We start from the raw sequence: 16,050 nt of genomic DNA, 5'->3' as shown, positions 1-16,050 counted from the left end.
CGATGTGTGCAAGCCAGTATCACCACGCGGATTCACGGATGCCAGACGTCTCAATCGTGACGCCGCATCACATTGGAAATTTGGGGTGGGGCTTACATGCATAACACCTCTGGTTGTATCGATAACGGCTTATCGAGGCGGCTGGCAGGGGTCCTTAGGGAGCTCCCTAGCTTGAAGCCTTGAGCTACGGCATCAGCATCCCACTTCCACCGTACGTCAAGATCCACCCCACCCCCAGCATCGAGGCAACAGCGGCGGCCAAGACAGGTTCACACCCCCAGCTTTCTTTCTGGCCGCGCCTTTCTGGAAGGAAGCGAGACATGATATTCGGAATTCTGTCTTGATTCACACGATCCTCAATCGCCAAGATGGAGGTCGCCATGAAATCATGGGGTAAGTACATCCTGAGTTTGATTTGAGCTTAAAACCCCCACTCCATCCAACCTCCATGATAATGTGGACGCCGGCTGACGATGATGACGACTCGTCAAAACAGAGGTCGACAACGACGTCGAACTCGTCGATCCTGTCCGCGATGCTCTATACAACTACTCGAGCGACCGTCAAAAGAAGATCAACGATGAAAAGGCATGGCGCAAGGACCCCCACCACTTCAAGCACGTGCGTGTAAGTGCAGTCGCCCTGATCAAGATGGTCATGCACGCACGCTCCGGCGGCTCGATAGAAGTCATGGGGCTCATGCAGGGCTACACCGACGGCGACACCATCGTGGTCACCGACGCCTTCGGCTTGCCCGTGGAAGGAACCGAAACGCGAGTCAACGCCCAGGACGACGCCAACGAATACATGATCCAATACCTCGAGCTCAGCCGGAGCCAAGGCGCACGCCCAGAGAACGTGGTCGGATGGTACCACAGCCATCCAGGCTACGGCTGCTGGCTCAGCGGCATCGATGTGTCGACACAGAAGCTACAGCAGACTTTCAACGACCCGTTCGTTGCCGTCGTCATCGACCCCGACCGCACAATCAGCGCGGGCCGCGTTGAGATCGGCGCCTTCCGCACTTTCCCGGACGACTACAAAGAGGCCAACGGCAGTTCTGGCGGCGGCAGCGGGGGAGGCAACCAGGCTGTCCCCCTCGCCAAGGCCGAGGACTTTGGCGCACACGCCAGCAAGTATTACCCGCTCGAGGTTTCGCATTTCAAGTCGACCCTGGACTCCAACCTGCTCGAGCTGCTCTGGAACAAGTACTGGGTCCAGACGCTCTCGCAGAGCCCCTTGCTCACCAACCGCGACTATGGCAACAAGCAGATGCTGGACCTTGGCTCCAAGATCCGCGAGGCCACGCAGGCAACGTCGCGACTGAGCAAGGGAGGTGGCATGTTCCATGGCCGGGACGCGCTGGACGCACAGATGGAGAACTTGGCGCGGACAAGCAATACCGTGGCCATGAAGGAGAAGCAGGGGCTCATGGCCGGCAAGATCAAGGCCAAGATCTTCAATGGCGCAAGCACGCCGTCGTCATGAGGGTGGTGGTTCTCATGTTCAAGACAGCTGCGAAGTACCGACAAGCCTGTACATTGTTGACTTTTAGAGGTCACGAGATATGAAGCATAGGGACGGCGTTTAGTTTGGTTTCGAGAGCAAGAATTGCAGTTTTTATTTAAGCGGTACATAGAGGCCACAGTGAAAGAGGCGAAGCGGCCCATCGTACATGTGTAAATGCAAATGCCATTCTATCCAATATGGTACATGCATAATATGATACACTGATAATACAGATCGGCAGCAACCCAGTGATACGGATGGCAAGTGGCAGGCATGAGGTCTTGTGGGTTTTACAGCTGGCCGCTCTTCTCAGCCTGCTCAATGATCTCGACAGCCTGGTTCGCGCGGAGCATGACCTCGTCCCGACCCAGTACCACCATCGAGTCGACGAGCGAGGGGCCAGGTCGTAGCGCATTGATGATCCACCGCACGAGGTGATACCCTGAGACCTTGAGGACTCCGCCCACCGAGGTGCGCAGGGACTTGACAAAAGGGTCGACCCGTTCGGCGATGGCGTCTCTCTCCCAGATGTCTACACCCGCGAGGCGATCTCTGAAGTCCCGTACCAGCGCGGCTGGGTTGGCCGGCACGGCATTGTCATTACCGCCATCACTATCTGCAGCCGCGGACGCAGATTCGCCGGACGGCACGACGAGAAGCTGGCTGAACTCCTTGTACCCTTCTTGCAATGTCCGAAGGTGCTCGGCTGGGGGTATCTGCCAGAGCATATAGCAGTGCTTCATGACGTACGTCTCGGCCGTCTTGTAGTTTTTCCGGTCCAGGGCCAGGGCATTCTGCACGTACGGGAGCACAGAGGACATGTCCTGGGACTGTGCGTCCTGCTCTGCCCATCGTGCTTGCGGTACAAGCTCCCCGAGATCAAGCTGGTGGAATTGATTAAGGAAAAGCGCTTCCGGCCTGCCCGAGTCGTCTGGCGATGTTGCCGATGGTGGAGTCTGCCGATAGAGCTCGACTTTCTTGATGGCCTTTTCGATAAACGGCAAGGTATGCGCGAAGAACGGCGCGTGGTTGTCCGCGGTGGCAAGGCGGACCATGTGCTCCTTCTGGATATGGTCGTGCTTGTCGTTGACGACGATGTCGCCCTTGGTGAAGCGCAGGTGGAAATTGGCAATCATCTGTTCGAGGTCCATGACCTCCTTGTGGCCTTTCACCTTGCCGCCACTACCCTTGGGCCCTCGCCCGTGGCTCCAGCCCAGCAGCAGGACATAGTTGAGCATCGCGACGGGAAGGTAGCCCTTGTCTCGCCATGACGCGATGTCTATGTCGCCATGGCGCTTACTGAGTTTCTGGCGCTCGCTGTTGACGAGCAAGGCGACGTGGGCGAACTTGGGCGGTGTCCAGCCGAAGGCATCATATAGTTGGACGTGACGGGGCGTTGAGGGGAGCCATTCCTGCATATGAGCTGAGCGGGCCATTCTCTTGATGTAATGTAATCTGGGTGGGACTTACGGCACCACGGATGACGTGGGAGATCTCCATCAGGTGATCGTCAACAACATTGGCAAAGTGATAAGTCGGGAACCCATCTCTCTTGATAATGATCAGATCCTCAGAGACCCCATCTCTAACGTATGTCCCGTAGACAAGGTCCTTCACGGATGGCCGTCCATCTCCGGCCTTGAAGCGGATGCAGTGTGCTTCTCCGCTGGCCGCTCTCCTGTCAGACTCCCCAGCCGAGATGTGTGAGCATGTGCCAGGATACTGTGCATGTACGCCGGATGCGAGCTGCTGCTGTTTGAGGCGATCTAGCTCCTCGGGCTTGCAGAAACACCTGTAGGCCTTGCCTTCGTCCAGGAGTTGCTTCGCATGCGACTCGTAAATGGGCAACCGATCAGACTGTACGATGATCAGCACACAGCTGCAAATGCAGAGTGACACGAAGAATAATGAATATGAAGACGGAACACACCTGCCTGTATGGACCAAAAGGGCCCTCGATACCCGGGCCTGAGCAGCGGATGTGTCAGTATGAGATCGTCCTTCACCAGAACTTTCAGAAAGCGAATACCTTCATCCCAGTCCAACCCAGCCCACTTCAGATCCCTGAATAGCCTATCCTCAGCATCGGGGACAAGCCTTGTCTTGTCAGGGAACGCAAGTCAGCTTCCTGAGCCTAGTCGAGCTGTCCTTCATCAAGGATGGACCCACCCTGTCTGTGTCTTCAATCCTGATCAGAAACTGCCCGCCAGTGGCTCGAGCCAAGAGATAATTGTACAGTGCTGTGCGTAACGATCCAATATGCAAGTAGCCCGTCGGTGAAGGGGCAAAACGGGTTCTTGCTGGAGCGGAAATGTCCTGCTCTGCCCCTGGAGCTGCTCTTCGGAAAGGCGTGGCGTAGTGCCTACTGGCACAAAAAACTGGCGAGCATCGTCTCGTGGTGAGATGTGCTCGCTGGAAAGGGCGTACTCGAAGTAGAGGTCCCTGCACTACACGAGCGACAAGAATCATGGCATTGCTGGTGTGTGTCATGATTTCATTGTCGCTATTCAGGTCGGGCTTTTCACCACGAAACTCGCGAAATGCTGAGTACTATCACAGCATGAGTGCTGGTGGTTCGGGCTCGCACTTGAGCCCTGCCGTGGGACTTGCTTAGCGATGTTATGCAGCTAGCGGGATGCGCGTGGAGTACCCACGCCTTGAGGGTACGGAGTAGACTTGCTGCAGTCAGCATTCTTCTGATTCGACAGCCCTACGGTCTCAAAATCGAGGAGCGAAATCTGACTAAGTCAGAATGGAACGTCAGTTATCCCGATGTTGTCGTCGAATAATGGCTGGCGGTCCCGTTTCTTCCGGTAATGATCGCATGATTACAACACACCCAGAGGTGGACGCGTTGTGTCGGGTGGTATTGATGAGTCCTCTTCTGGTCAACTCCACAAAGAGCATCGTCTCTGTGCAAGCAGTCTTTGAGCCCAGCTTCAAGATTGCTAGAGGCTTGAGAAGGTAGATAAAGTATTGTGCCTCAAGGTATGCCGCGGCTTCGCACGGCAATCCAGCACACTTGTGATCTGGGCCGGCCTGCTCTGTTCAAAACCATGAAGGTGTTCAACACGGTTGTCTAGTTCTGCAACAAAGAACCTTTTTCCAGAGGACATGCAAAACAATCGGGCAGACGGGCATATGCATGACCTGACAGGGCCAGGGAACTCCAAAGAGAGGAGGCCCTGCTCCCCCAGCCCCGATGCGTACGCTGCTTTGTTGCCCATTGCTGCCTGCTGCTCCTCGTAAGGCCCGTCACTTGGCAGGCCCGGTCCCGCCAAGGTAGCGCCCGCCTCCAGGGCTCCCTGCAGTGCGTGCTGCTAGCATTGACACCTCAGTCTGGTGTCGCCATGGCGGACCCTCCGCGGCTTCCCAGCCTGGGGCGAACTGGGACCCCTCCAACACCATGCCCCACCCAATATTTTCTCTGTCCTCGAGCTTCTTAACGGCTCAACCTGCCGACTGCATCTTTTGCTTGGCGGATCGTGATTTGTTGACGATCGCGCAGTCTACTCAGCCTTCATCATGGACTCTTCAGTAGATACTGAGCTCTATGGTAAGCCAGCAACCCCTCCAAGAAAGACGTGCCAGCGTCCTTTGGCTGACCTGATGCCTGTCCGCACTTACAGAGCTCCTCGGCGTTGAGAAGTCGGCGACTCCGGACCAGATCAAAAAAGCGTACCGCAAAGTGTGTATCTCCGCCCAAAGACCCCGACCGGCGCCCGTGAGATTGCGCTTACTGACAAACAGCCCAGCTCGCCCTCCAACACCATCCCGACAAGGTCCCCGAGGAACAGCGTGAAGAATCCGAGGCCACTTTCAAAGCCGTGACGCAGGCCTACGAAATCCTCCGCGATGAGCAGAAGCGTGAGATGTATGACAGACACGGCATGGCCGCTTTTGACCCGAGCCGGGGCGGTGGCATGGGTGAAGAGGTCGACATCAACGACATCCTCTCTCAAATGTTCGGCATGGGCATGGGAGGCATGGGCGGCATGCCAGGAATGGGCGGTATGGGAGGTGGCGGTGGCCCAAGACGCCCCAGGCGTGGACCTGACGAAGAGTCGCGGTACAATGTCACGCTCGAAGACCTCTACAAGGGCAAGACTGTGAAGTTCGCTGCCAACAAGGCGACCATTTGCAGCAGCTGCAAGGGTTCTGGTGGCAAGGACAAGGTCAAGCCTCAGACCTGCGATCGCTGCAAGGGCAATGGTCATGTCGAGGTGTTCCGCCAGATGGGGCCGGGACTTGTGCACCGGGACATGGCCAAGTGCGACCGGTGCGACGGTGCCGGCACATACTACAAGGAGAAGGATCGCTGCAAGAAGTGCAAGGGCAAGCGGACCGTCTCGGAGACCAAACCCCTCGAGATCTACATTCCCAGAGGCTCGAAGCAGGGCGAGAGGATCGTCCTTGAGGGCGAGGCCGACCAGTTCCCCGATCAGACTCCAGGTGACTTGGTTTTCGTCCTTGTCGAGGAACCACACGATATTTTCAACAGGATCGGCAATGATCTGTCTGCCGACCTCGAGATCACCCTTGCAGAGGCCCTGACTGGGTTTTCCCGGGTTGTTCTAACACACCTGGACGGTCGTGGCATTCACATCACACATCCCAGAGGCAAGATCCTGCGACCCGGACAGACGCTCAAGGTTGCTGGCGAGGGTATGCCCCAGAAGCGTGGCGAGGAGAAGGGTGACCTGTACTTGATCGTCAAGATCGACTTCCCAGAGGATGGTTGGCTTAAAGACGACGCGGACTATGCGGCACTGCAAAAGCTGTTGCCTGGTCCTCCTCCGGAAATCAAGGCTGAGGAGGTCGACGAGGTCGACTATGATGCTGATGCAGATATTGATGAGGTATGATTGCGATTCTTCTGGGCCTCACTACTGCTTGTATACACAGAACGCTGACAACTTGCAGATGGGCGCAAATCAAGGCGACCCCCGTTACGGCGACGGCTGGGAGGACGATGACGATGAAGATGGCCCGGGGCAGGCGCAGTGCGCTCAACAGTAATGATTGAACGAGATACGACAGCTTGGATTTTGTTATTATAGACAGCCATTCCGGAGCTGGACGCGGCTGGCTAGAATGCTCGGGCACTTACCAACCAGAAATCCGTGCGCGACACAAGACGAGCATAGATACCCAGTAGAATCGATCGGCTTTTGTGGTGCTCACAGCCTCGACCACTCGTCGTGCAGAGCAAGGGGATCATATACTTACTTTAACTAAAGCCTGCAATGTGCTGTGGGGGAATACAGCTCTGCTCAAAGAAGCCGCGTGCTTGTTGTGAGCTGGTGATGTAGAGCCTTTGAAGTGCAAACACAACCCCTTTGTACGACTTCGGCCAATGTGACATCAAAATCAACATCCGAAGACCTGGTAGTGCCGAGCTTGGAGTGACGAGCCCGAACATCGTGATCGAATTACCTTGCTGTCGATTTCAAACCTGGAAGCTCATAGTTAGTCTTGCACGAGCAGAAAGAGGATGGCCAGGACCATCGTGACACTCTATGGGGCAACTCCATCCGTACTGCGTAGATGTCTGGAAGTTGTCCACCCCTGCTGGCTCCACATCAGACAACCCCTGGAAGCCCTTGACGGACAGCTTTCACGGACAGACGGTTCGTTCAAGCAAGGCTAGCCATCAACTGTGGCTGGTGGCTATGACTTGTCCCAGTTGACGATGGCTGACTCAGCACTTGACCTGCACTTTTGGCAATGCCCCGCCCCGTGGATGTGGCGCAGCTCAGGCGCATCCCCATTTTTCCTCAAGCAGGGGCCTTCGCTTGGGCCACCAGAGCACGCCCACAAGATTTTACTGAAAATTGAGCCCGGGTCAGGACTGTTCGAGGAAATTTCTCAGCCCTTGCGCAGCAGCAGAACCACCACCAACCACCACCGCCAAATTCGACAACCCCGACCGCCGGAAATCAGTCAAGGTACACCCAACCCGTCCGAGCAGCTCGACAGATCACTGCGACATCTCGAAATTATCGTCGCGCATTTTTGATCAAACGACACCCAGCTAACGCAGCGTTGTAAAGATGGTTGCCGCCAAGAAGCACGTCCCGATCGTCAAGAAGCGTACGTTATGTCTGCAATCCGGTGGAGGAGAATGGAACCGCGCACACTCTCAGCACTCTGCCCACCACGTCGACCCATTAAATCGTCTTGAGAGATCACACACAGCGCCATTCGCCGTCGATATGTGGAATCATTGGGCTGGACGAGTTGTGCGCGGGAGTAGAGCCTGCGGGGTCGAACAATGATGCTGACTGTCTGGGGAATACAGGCACGAAGACCTTCAACAGACATCAGGCCGACCGGTTCGACCGTCTGTCTTCGAAATGGCGCAAGCCTAAGGGTATCGACAACCGTGTCCGCAGACGGTTCCGGGGCAACACTGCCATGCCCTCGATCGGCTACGGCTCCAACAAGAAGACCCGCCACATGATGCCCTCCGGCCACAAGGCTTTCCTCGTCAGCAACGCCAAGGACGTTGAGCTTCTCCTCATGCACAACCGCACCTTCGCGGCCGAGTACGTCCATCTGGCGAACGCCGCCACGGCAGGCCTCGTGCATATTGAACTAACCTGGTCGACAGGATCGCCCACAACGTCTCGTCGAGGAAGCGGGTCGACATCATCGCCAAGGCCAAGCAGCTCGGCGTCAAGGTCACCAACCCCAAGGCCAAGGTCACCACCGAGATCTAAGCAGCAGCAGCGACTACGACTTTTGCCACCACCACCATCATCAAACAAACAACAAAACCACGATTACAATAAAGGAGTACTACGACGGGAAAATCTTTACGATGACGGCGACTTTTTTCACAACAACAGGAGAAGGGTTCCCGGTTCCTCCGTTTTTTGCATGGGAAAAAGGATTCTGCTCACATGGAACGGATGGTTGCGAGCTGTTTTTCGGCATGTACCTACATATGCTAGGGAAATAAAGAACAAAAACAACAAAAGAACTGATCCGCTTGTTTGGTGTGGGTGACAATTGGAATTCCCTCGTGTGCTCCGAGCCTCAATTCTATCGAGAGCAACGCCAGGGCAGCTCGCTGGCGCGTGGCTTGTGGTTACCATGGTTGGGAATACTGACGAGGTCAGGACTGCCAAGCCAGACGTTTCATTGGTGCGGTCGTCAGAGAGACTCCTCGTGCAGTCTTCAGTAGCAGTAATGGGCTTGTTCCCATCGCGGTTCACTTATGGTCATCTCCCCGACTTTTACATTCACAGGCACTGCGTGATCCTGCACAAATCGCCTACCAAAGTCTAGAGGACTACCACTCGTGTAATCCAAACGGCAGCTTCATTTTTGCTGACCATGCAGGTGGGACTTCCATCTTCGCATTCTAGGAGGGGATGATGTGACTCAACATGCCCGTGATCAACACCAACAGCACGAGGCAGATGACTCTGTGACAACTCGTCGCTCGGCTTTGCACTCGCCACGCGAAAGATTTGGGGCGCTCGCTGCATGAGGCCGGCATGCCAGAACACGTCCGCCCCCATTGCCAACTCGCGGCTCTGAGTCACCAAGCTTTCAGAATAGTCTGTGAGGACCCCTTGCACGGACGGAGAAAACCCATCGGGTCATCCCGCGACGCTGTCAATCTTGCAAGACTGGTTCTTGGTGGGTGTGTCCCTGGGAGCCGCCATAAGGCTCGGGTGCTGCGGCTGGCGGCGGTGGACGCGACCCTGCACTCGAGCCCTGTGCACAGTCAGTGGATGGCCTGCGCTGAACTCGGCCCGTTCCTGTAAGCCTGCCTGCCTGCCTGCCTGCCTGCCACACAGATTCTTCTCTTGCCACACGAAGTGGTTGACGGGCGGTCAAGCGCATCGCCCATGTTCGCCCTTACGAAGCCTAAGTGTGGCTGGGGGTAGACTTGCTTGGTTGATGCCCTTGTGTACAGCACTTGATTTAGGCCCGCCGATGTACATGTACCCGTAATCTGTTCAGCCCAGGCTGTTTCCGCCCGTCCGGCCAGCCAGCCCTCTTGTGGCTGCTCTTGCATATACCGCGCTAATTAGTGCGATGGGCCCTACTCCCGGGCGCTTTTCGTCACCCATTGACATCATGCTTTCGTCCCGCACCCAGCCGCCCAGGGCCGCAACAGTCAGGGTTCGTAAGGGCGACCCGGGCCACGTGCTAGGACATGGCTCTTTTTTAAGGTTGATTTGTCATTTCGTTTGAGCTTTTCATCATATATGGTGTTCAAGTTTTTGCTTTATTGATTGCCTGGCAAGAGTCAACTTCAAACACCCCCTGGGTATCCCATCAATCAAGCTTTGTTCGTGTAAGCGATATATGTGGATGCATACCTGGCCTACATGGCTACGAAAATAGTAAACTCGACAGGAGCAGGACGATTCACTTCTTTGGTCCCTACGACTTCAAAAGGGATTGCCGCAGTGTCATGCATAGGAAGTAGCGGAAGCAGGGCCTCTTGGTCGCTTGGCGGTCGGCGACTGGCCAGCATCGACTCAAGCACCTCACGCAAAGATGGAGGTAAAGTTCAAGCCTGCCAAAGCATCTCTGTCAAGCTCTCGAGGACACAGTTGGCTAATCGTTAATGGGATGCTCAATCTCTAAAGGCAGCAAGAAAGAACGAGTGGTGATCCTTGGCTCCGGGTGGGCAGGCTACGGCTTCGCCCGGACGCTGGACCCGAAAAAGTATGAGCGGATCATGATCTCGCCACGCTCTTATTTTGTCTTTACGCCACTACTCGCAGGCACGGCCGTGGGCACGCTCGAGTTTCGAGCGACTCTCGAGTCCGTCAGGAGGCTCGGGTTGGACCACTTCCACCAAGGGTGGGCCGACGAGGTCGATTTCGCGCGCAAGACGATCCGCGTCGAGGCCAACACTTCTGACGAGCTCGGCAGCTCGACGACGGCGAAAGCCCTGAAGGCGGCACAGGACCCGTCAAGCAAGGTGGATGGCGCCCAGCCCGGCAAGGGCGTCATGTTCGACGTCCCGTACGACAAGCTGGTCATTGCCGTCGGGGCGTACAGCCAGACGTTTGGGATCGAGGGCGTCAAGGAGCACGCCTCGTTTCTGAGGGACGTCGGGGACGCCCGCAAGATCAGGATGAAGGTGCTCCAGAACTTTGAGCGTGCCGCGCTGCCCACGACGTCCGCGGCAGATCGCAAGAAGCTGCTGCACTTCGCCATCGTGGGCGGCGGGCCGACGGGCATCGAGTTCGCCGCAGAGCTGCACGACCTGGTCAAGGACGACCTGACAAGGACATACCCGGACCTGATCAAACACGTCGGCATCACCGTGTATGATGTCGCGCCCAAGGTGCTGCCGATGTTCGACAAGACGCTCGCCACGTACGCCATGGAGACGTTCAAAAGGGAGGGGATCGCGGTCAAGACGGAGCACCATCTGCAGCGAATAAGGCCTGACGAGGATTGCCAGGGGTGTCTCAAGCTCAAGATCCAAGAGTACGGTGACGAGGAAGTCGGGGCTGGAATTGTGGTCTGGAGTACAGGGTTGATGCAGAACCCGCTGGTGTCGAAACTGGTCTCAAAGGAGTTCGAAACGCCAGAGCTCGGCTCACTCCGCGACAAAGGCAAAGGCAAAGGCAACGTCATGATACAGAAGGATGCTAGGACGGGCGGTATCGTCACAGACTCCCACCTCCGCGTTCAGGTAATCCCTGCTGAGTCAAAGACCAACGACAGCAAGGACGTTCCCGAATCATCATCTCTCCCAGACGTCTTCACGATCGGGGACTGCGCCGTCATCCCCGGAAGCGGCCTGCCAGCTACGGCGCAAGTTGCCAGCCAGCAGGCAACATACCTCGCGAAGCAGTTGAGCAAAGGCGCCCTAAACGACGACAACAACAAGGCCGCCAAACCGTTCAAGTTCCGCAACTGGGGCACGATGACATACCTCGGCAGCTGGACGGCGATCCACCAGAGCAGCGCCGACGAGCTCAAGGGTTGGGCGGCGTGGGTACTCTGGCGAACAGCGTATCTGACCAAGAGTATGAGTATCCGCAACAAGATCATGGTTCCCGTGTATTGGGCAACCTCGTGGTTGTTTGGGAGAGATATCTCGAGGTTCTGAAGAAGATGAGTAGGATGATTGGACGCTCTCTTTTCAGTCGGATGTGCGGCACCACGATATCAAACTACTACCGAAGAAGCTACTCCCTCGAAATTTGTACTATATCCCAGAAGCTAGCGTTGTGAAAACATATAAGCTTAATCATACTCGAGGGACAAACGACCAGTCTTTATGACAGGTGGATGTATAACGCTGACATGGTGTTGCCATTTGCGAAGACATGGATGTCGTTAGTGCCCGTGGCGTCGGCTCCATGAATTTATTCAGAAGAAAAAAAAAGAAAAAAGAAAGTGTCGAGAACTTGTGTTGATTACAGTGCGAGCCGTCCATAGATGGCTCTGCACGAGAAGTGGCCTTGGATCATGGCGTTGCAAGTACCGAAATGCCGCGTCGTTGTTCTCATTATCTCTCCACGCTGTCGCATTGAAGCACTGCTTATTTCGTTAAGGTATCGTATGATGACGGCATATATGCACTTAATCCTCGAAAGTGTATCATGGCGTGTCCCGATCGCAAACAAGAACCCAAGCGGTGAAACAACTCCTGAAGGACGTCGCCCAAAGTCAAGACAATCAGGCCGATGGTAAAGAAAAGCGATCTCTCATCTATCACCTTTGCCCAATCCCACGTCTAGTCCCTATCATGTGCAAGCCCGACGAGAAAAGAAAAAAAGGAGTTTGGTCCCTCTAGATGTGGTCTAGGCATGCAATTAGATTAGGTTTCAGGGGGTTGTGACCAATGCAAACGACCTTGTTTCGTATTTGACCAGTCTTCTGTCTGGGTTGCCTTTCTACTTCTGAGAGCTACATGTTTCCCTCATATATAGAGCGCTCTCAAAGCGCCCCCCCCCCCCCCTGCATCGCAGATGTTGACTGGATCCGGTCTCGCTTGCAAATTGCCTTTGCCAAGGTGAGCAGTCAAGATTGACGCCTGGGGTGGGCAGAAGAAGCCAGTGGGAAGCATTCGGACTTATCACTCGACTGATGGTGTTTTTGCTTCTTCTGTTACAGAAAAGTGCCACGGCACAGATACAATCCGTGTAGTGCAGAGTCCTCGTTAACCACGGGAAGCCTCTATGCAGACTTTGTGAGAGCAGACTGTTGGTTTCCCGGCCCGTGTGATCCTTCTCCGGGAATTTCAATATCGCGGCGCACCAGGCCAGTGTGAGCCTTCAAAAGTCTTGCCCATCAATGGTATGATTGAAGCGAAACCACTGAGGACCCTCCCTGACAAGGAGGAAGAAGAAAGCCCAACCCGGGCGAGATTAGCGACAATATCGGATTTCTCTGACTTGTGTGAGACGGTGGCACGCATCAAGACAAACCAATAATTTTGGAAAGGCGGCAATTGTTCTTCTTCTTCGAATAACTCCCTTCTCTAGAGACAGCATGCTTTATGTCTTGTCTCGTTAAGCGATGATATCTCGGACCCAGTGTTACACGGTATTCTCAGCACCGATCCGAGAGTTGGGAAAGAAGCAGACACCAGAGCAGCAATCAAAGAGAAGCGAGCACAAGAGCACACAAGTCGTCCAGTTTTATACAAGGCCCTGCTCCGAGCAACGCCCCTGACATGAGATCAGTCAACCCAGTTGACCGTCCCTGAGCATTTTTCTGCTACTCACTTCTGTGCAGGTCCTCGGGACAATTCCCGTAGTGACAAAGTCGCCCCAATGGGAAGACGGACAAAGTAGGCACTATCTAGAAATGCATCTGGTTTGGGTCGCGATGAACGAGCTTCTCCCGGACGGGGCATTGGCTTGAGTGAGCTCAGCGACACGATGGCGTGTCATTTAGAAAAGAAAAAAAAAGAACAACAGATCTGAGAGTATCACATTCTGCCACTGCCATGCTCTCATCCACACGTCGTTACTCGCACACATGCACTGTCTTTTCAACTCAGGGTGCCATTTTCACCTTCCACCGGAATACTGCAGCATCAGTTCTGCACTGGTCACCAATGACGACAACAACAACAACAACAACAACAGCAGTGTAAGGAATGACTCAACTAAGCACCAACTGACCGCCCTCCCTCGCCTTTGGTTCCGACCTTGCTTCCTCCACTGCCAACTTTTTTTTGGTGAATCCCCCCTTCTCTCAGACCACGGAAAGTCCCACTACGAGACAAACAACATGCTCGGCACTCCACCGAGCTCGGCGGCGGTCGGCGAACAAGGATAGATACCTAGGTACTTACCTACCGACCTAGGTAGATATCTACATAGGTACATACAGTACAAAATGATCGACAATAGCACGCGAAAAAAAAACTCTAAAAAGTGTACCCGGCCGAGGGACCTCCCAAAAAAAAGCACCTATTTACAACTCGCAATCCCGGAAAGTCTTGGCATGGGTTGACGGATCGTGCTCTGTGTGTATGTGAGTGTGTGTGCGCGTGGTGGATGTGGTTTTTTTTCCTCCCCCTCACTTACCATGTCGGTGAAATACAACATCACACCGCCACGGGATCCCCGCGCGTAGGCAGGTTTCGGAGTGGACTTTTGACTGCTGGCAACACCCAATTGCAATGTCCAAGATGCATTCCCTAGCGGGCAACGCACGGCTCATTCCGAGGAACCAGCCCCAGGCTTTCTTGAAGTCCCAATACACGGGCCAACTCACTCAGCTCTTGAATGACCTGGCCAGAAGAAAAGAGCAGCCGCAACAACACCAGCAGATATGAGCATGGCCAGAAGGCCAAAAGCAACATGCGACACAAACGAAACTCGACTCTGGTACATGGTCCCAACAATGAGGGACTCTGATGAGGATGATCGGCGATTTCCTCAGACACGCAGCGTTCGTTTCCCCCGCCTCCTCCGAGACTTGCATGTGCTCGGGAGAAACGTGTCCTTTGATTCAAGAAGGGCGACCAAAACAAGACGTTACCAGGTCCTGCTGTGGCAGCATTTTCTGCACGATGCAAGTCTGCAGGCTTTTCCTCGCGCGCAAGGACGGCAAGTGAATAGGCATATGCGTGTATGTGTGTGTGTGTGTGTGTGTGTTACATGAGCTGCACGTATCGTCGCAGCTGCGCGTATAAGACATCCTTCACCACACCACACACCACACCACGCCACACCGCACGACTTGTAGTCAAGGAAACCGGCCAGCCAAGGCCGTAATCTGCATGCTGCTGGTGCTCTATCCCCGATGCTGATAAGCAGGCTCGCATTCCCATCAGTTCGTGGATGGGCAATCGGAGGTTTCGCATCCCTTTAGAAACGTCGAAGTGAGTAAGCAGATGGGGGCAAAAAGCAAAAGGACTGAGCAAGACAAGACGAGATCAGCAGGGACAATCACCCCAAGGAATGAAAAAGAAGCCAAGAGTGTGCCAACTCGTGGAACAACTGCAAACCCGCCTGGCGCGATGCTGGGCCGACGCGGACGCCGCTGATTGAGACTGCTGGCTGCACACACAGAATCATCAGCAATGAGCAATGTGCAATGTTGGTGGTCATTGAACTCGTCTGACGGTGGCATACCGCCTCGTCTCGGCGCGCCCTCTTCCTGCGGCGAGCTAAGCCAGACCGATGATTCGGCTCGAGGAGGCCGGCCACTGGCAAAATTTGTCAATGCCGGAATATCCCATTCGTCCTTGCTCCTCGTCGCTGTCCTCGTCGGCGCCGGCAAGCTGCGGGGTCCGGCGCTTGCATTGTCGGGCGGCACATGGATCATCCCGGTTCACGGCCAGCAGAAGACAACCTCGGGGCAAGCAGCGCGATCTTGACCATCTCGATGAGTCCTTGATGAGCCAAGTAGGCAAGTGCGATGAGCTGGCTTGTCTCCTGCCAGCCTCGGTTCAGGGCGGCCCGAAACCCCACAGGCCAGCAGAGCTGGTGAGGCTCAACGGGTCGTGGGATGCGAAGACGGTGGTGCAAATCCGTATGAGGAGTAATGCCAGCTAGTGTGTGGGTTAGCGGCTGCGGCCAACGCCGAACGGAAGCTTGGATGGCTGGGGCGGGGATGGAAAAGAAAGGATGGAGAATCTTCTGTTGCTTCTGGAGTCGTTCCGCCTCCTCCTTTTGCGTACCCGAAGGTACACTAGAGCGTCTCGTCCGCCAGATGCTAGCTAGCGTGGCCCGTCGCCAGTGAGACCAGATTTAGCAGCACTAGAGAGACCAGCCTGGCGGCTAGGCTCGTCCGGGATTAAGCATTGTGGCGGCTCCTGTCCAAAAATGGGCACAATGCCAGCTGCTAACCACAGAGCCGTGTAAGATGATTCGCCAGCAGCCTCGAGAGGCACGCGCAAGCGTGGCGGTGAGTCAGCCTCGTTTTGCACCGGCTCTAGGTTCGAGTCTCGCCTGACATGCCCTCCTCTGCGATTCAATGCCGGCCCGCTGGCTGCCAGCCCACTTCCTGCCTGGATACTCCAGATTCCGACTTGGTTTGGTGTCCCGCTTGCCATTGTTGAAGATCTGACAGCCGCTCCCAGCCCCAGCTGTG

General features: G+C 55.3%; 6 protein-coding genes across 6 annotated transcripts; 4 read left to right on the top strand and 2 right to left on the bottom strand.

Annotated features, from left to right (window-relative positions):
• Positions 1-368: 368 nt before the first annotated feature.
• On the top strand, positions 369-1,488 carry B0I36DRAFT_237433 (COP9 signalosome complex subunit 5; the record flags this gene model as incomplete). Its single annotated transcript, XM_046149535.1, has 2 exons — positions 369-393; positions 497-1,488. The coding sequence occupies 2 exons, from the start codon at positions 369-371 to the stop codon at positions 1,486-1,488; spliced, it is 1,017 nt and encodes a 338-aa protein (XP_046017119.1).
• A 155-nt stretch (positions 1,489-1,643) lies between these two features.
• Positions 1,644-4,130, bottom strand: B0I36DRAFT_73772 (uncharacterized protein). Its single transcript, XM_046163302.1, has 5 exons — positions 3,679-4,130; positions 3,539-3,611; positions 3,440-3,477; positions 2,980-3,366; positions 1,644-2,921 (listed from the first exon to the last, which is right to left on the bottom strand). Exons 1-5 carry the CDS (start codon positions 3,997-3,999, stop codon positions 1,800-1,802), a joined length of 1,941 nt encoding a protein of 646 aa, XP_046017118.1. The 5' UTR covers positions 4,000-4,130; the 3' UTR covers positions 1,644-1,799.
• A 904-nt stretch (positions 4,131-5,034) lies between these two features.
• Positions 5,035-6,528, top strand: B0I36DRAFT_359608 (uncharacterized protein; the record flags this gene model as incomplete). The annotated part of the gene is made up of 4 exons (XM_046158166.1): positions 5,035-5,065; positions 5,139-5,197; positions 5,265-6,368; positions 6,433-6,528. The coding sequence occupies 4 exons, from the start codon at positions 5,035-5,037 to the stop codon at positions 6,526-6,528; spliced, it is 1,290 nt and encodes a 429-aa protein (XP_046017117.1).
• Positions 6,529-7,562: 1,034 nt separating this feature from the next.
• Positions 7,563-8,231, top strand: B0I36DRAFT_359607 (60S ribosomal protein L32; the record flags this gene model as incomplete). Its single annotated transcript, XM_046158165.1, has 3 exons — positions 7,563-7,602; positions 7,811-8,057; positions 8,123-8,231. 3 exons carry the CDS (start codon positions 7,563-7,565, stop codon positions 8,229-8,231), a joined length of 396 nt encoding a protein of 131 aa, XP_046017116.1.
• Positions 8,232-9,614: 1,383 nt separating this feature from the next.
• Positions 9,615-11,978, top strand: B0I36DRAFT_315252 (putative pyridine nucleotide-disulfide oxidoreductase). The gene has a single exon (XM_046152864.1). It carries the CDS (start codon positions 10,100-10,102, stop codon positions 11,600-11,602), a length of 1,503 nt encoding a protein of 500 aa, XP_046017115.1. The 5' UTR covers positions 9,615-10,099; the 3' UTR covers positions 11,603-11,978.
• A 2,722-nt stretch (positions 11,979-14,700) lies between these two features.
• B0I36DRAFT_73650 (uncharacterized protein) lies at positions 14,701-15,391 on the bottom strand. Its single transcript, XM_046163301.1, has one exon. It carries the CDS (start codon positions 15,280-15,282, stop codon positions 14,785-14,787), a length of 498 nt encoding a protein of 165 aa, XP_046017114.1. The 5' UTR covers positions 15,283-15,391; the 3' UTR covers positions 14,701-14,784.
• Positions 15,392-16,050: the final 659 nt, after the last annotated feature.

The sequence above is a fragment of the Microdochium trichocladiopsis genome (assembly GCF_020744255.1).
Source record: "Microdochium trichocladiopsis strain MPI-CAGE-CH-0230 chromosome Unknown B0I36scaffold_2, whole genome shotgun sequence".
NCBI lineage: Eukaryota > Fungi > Ascomycota > Sordariomycetes > Xylariales > Microdochiaceae > Microdochium > Microdochium trichocladiopsis.
This window is presented reverse-complemented; position numbering and strand designations above follow the sequence as displayed.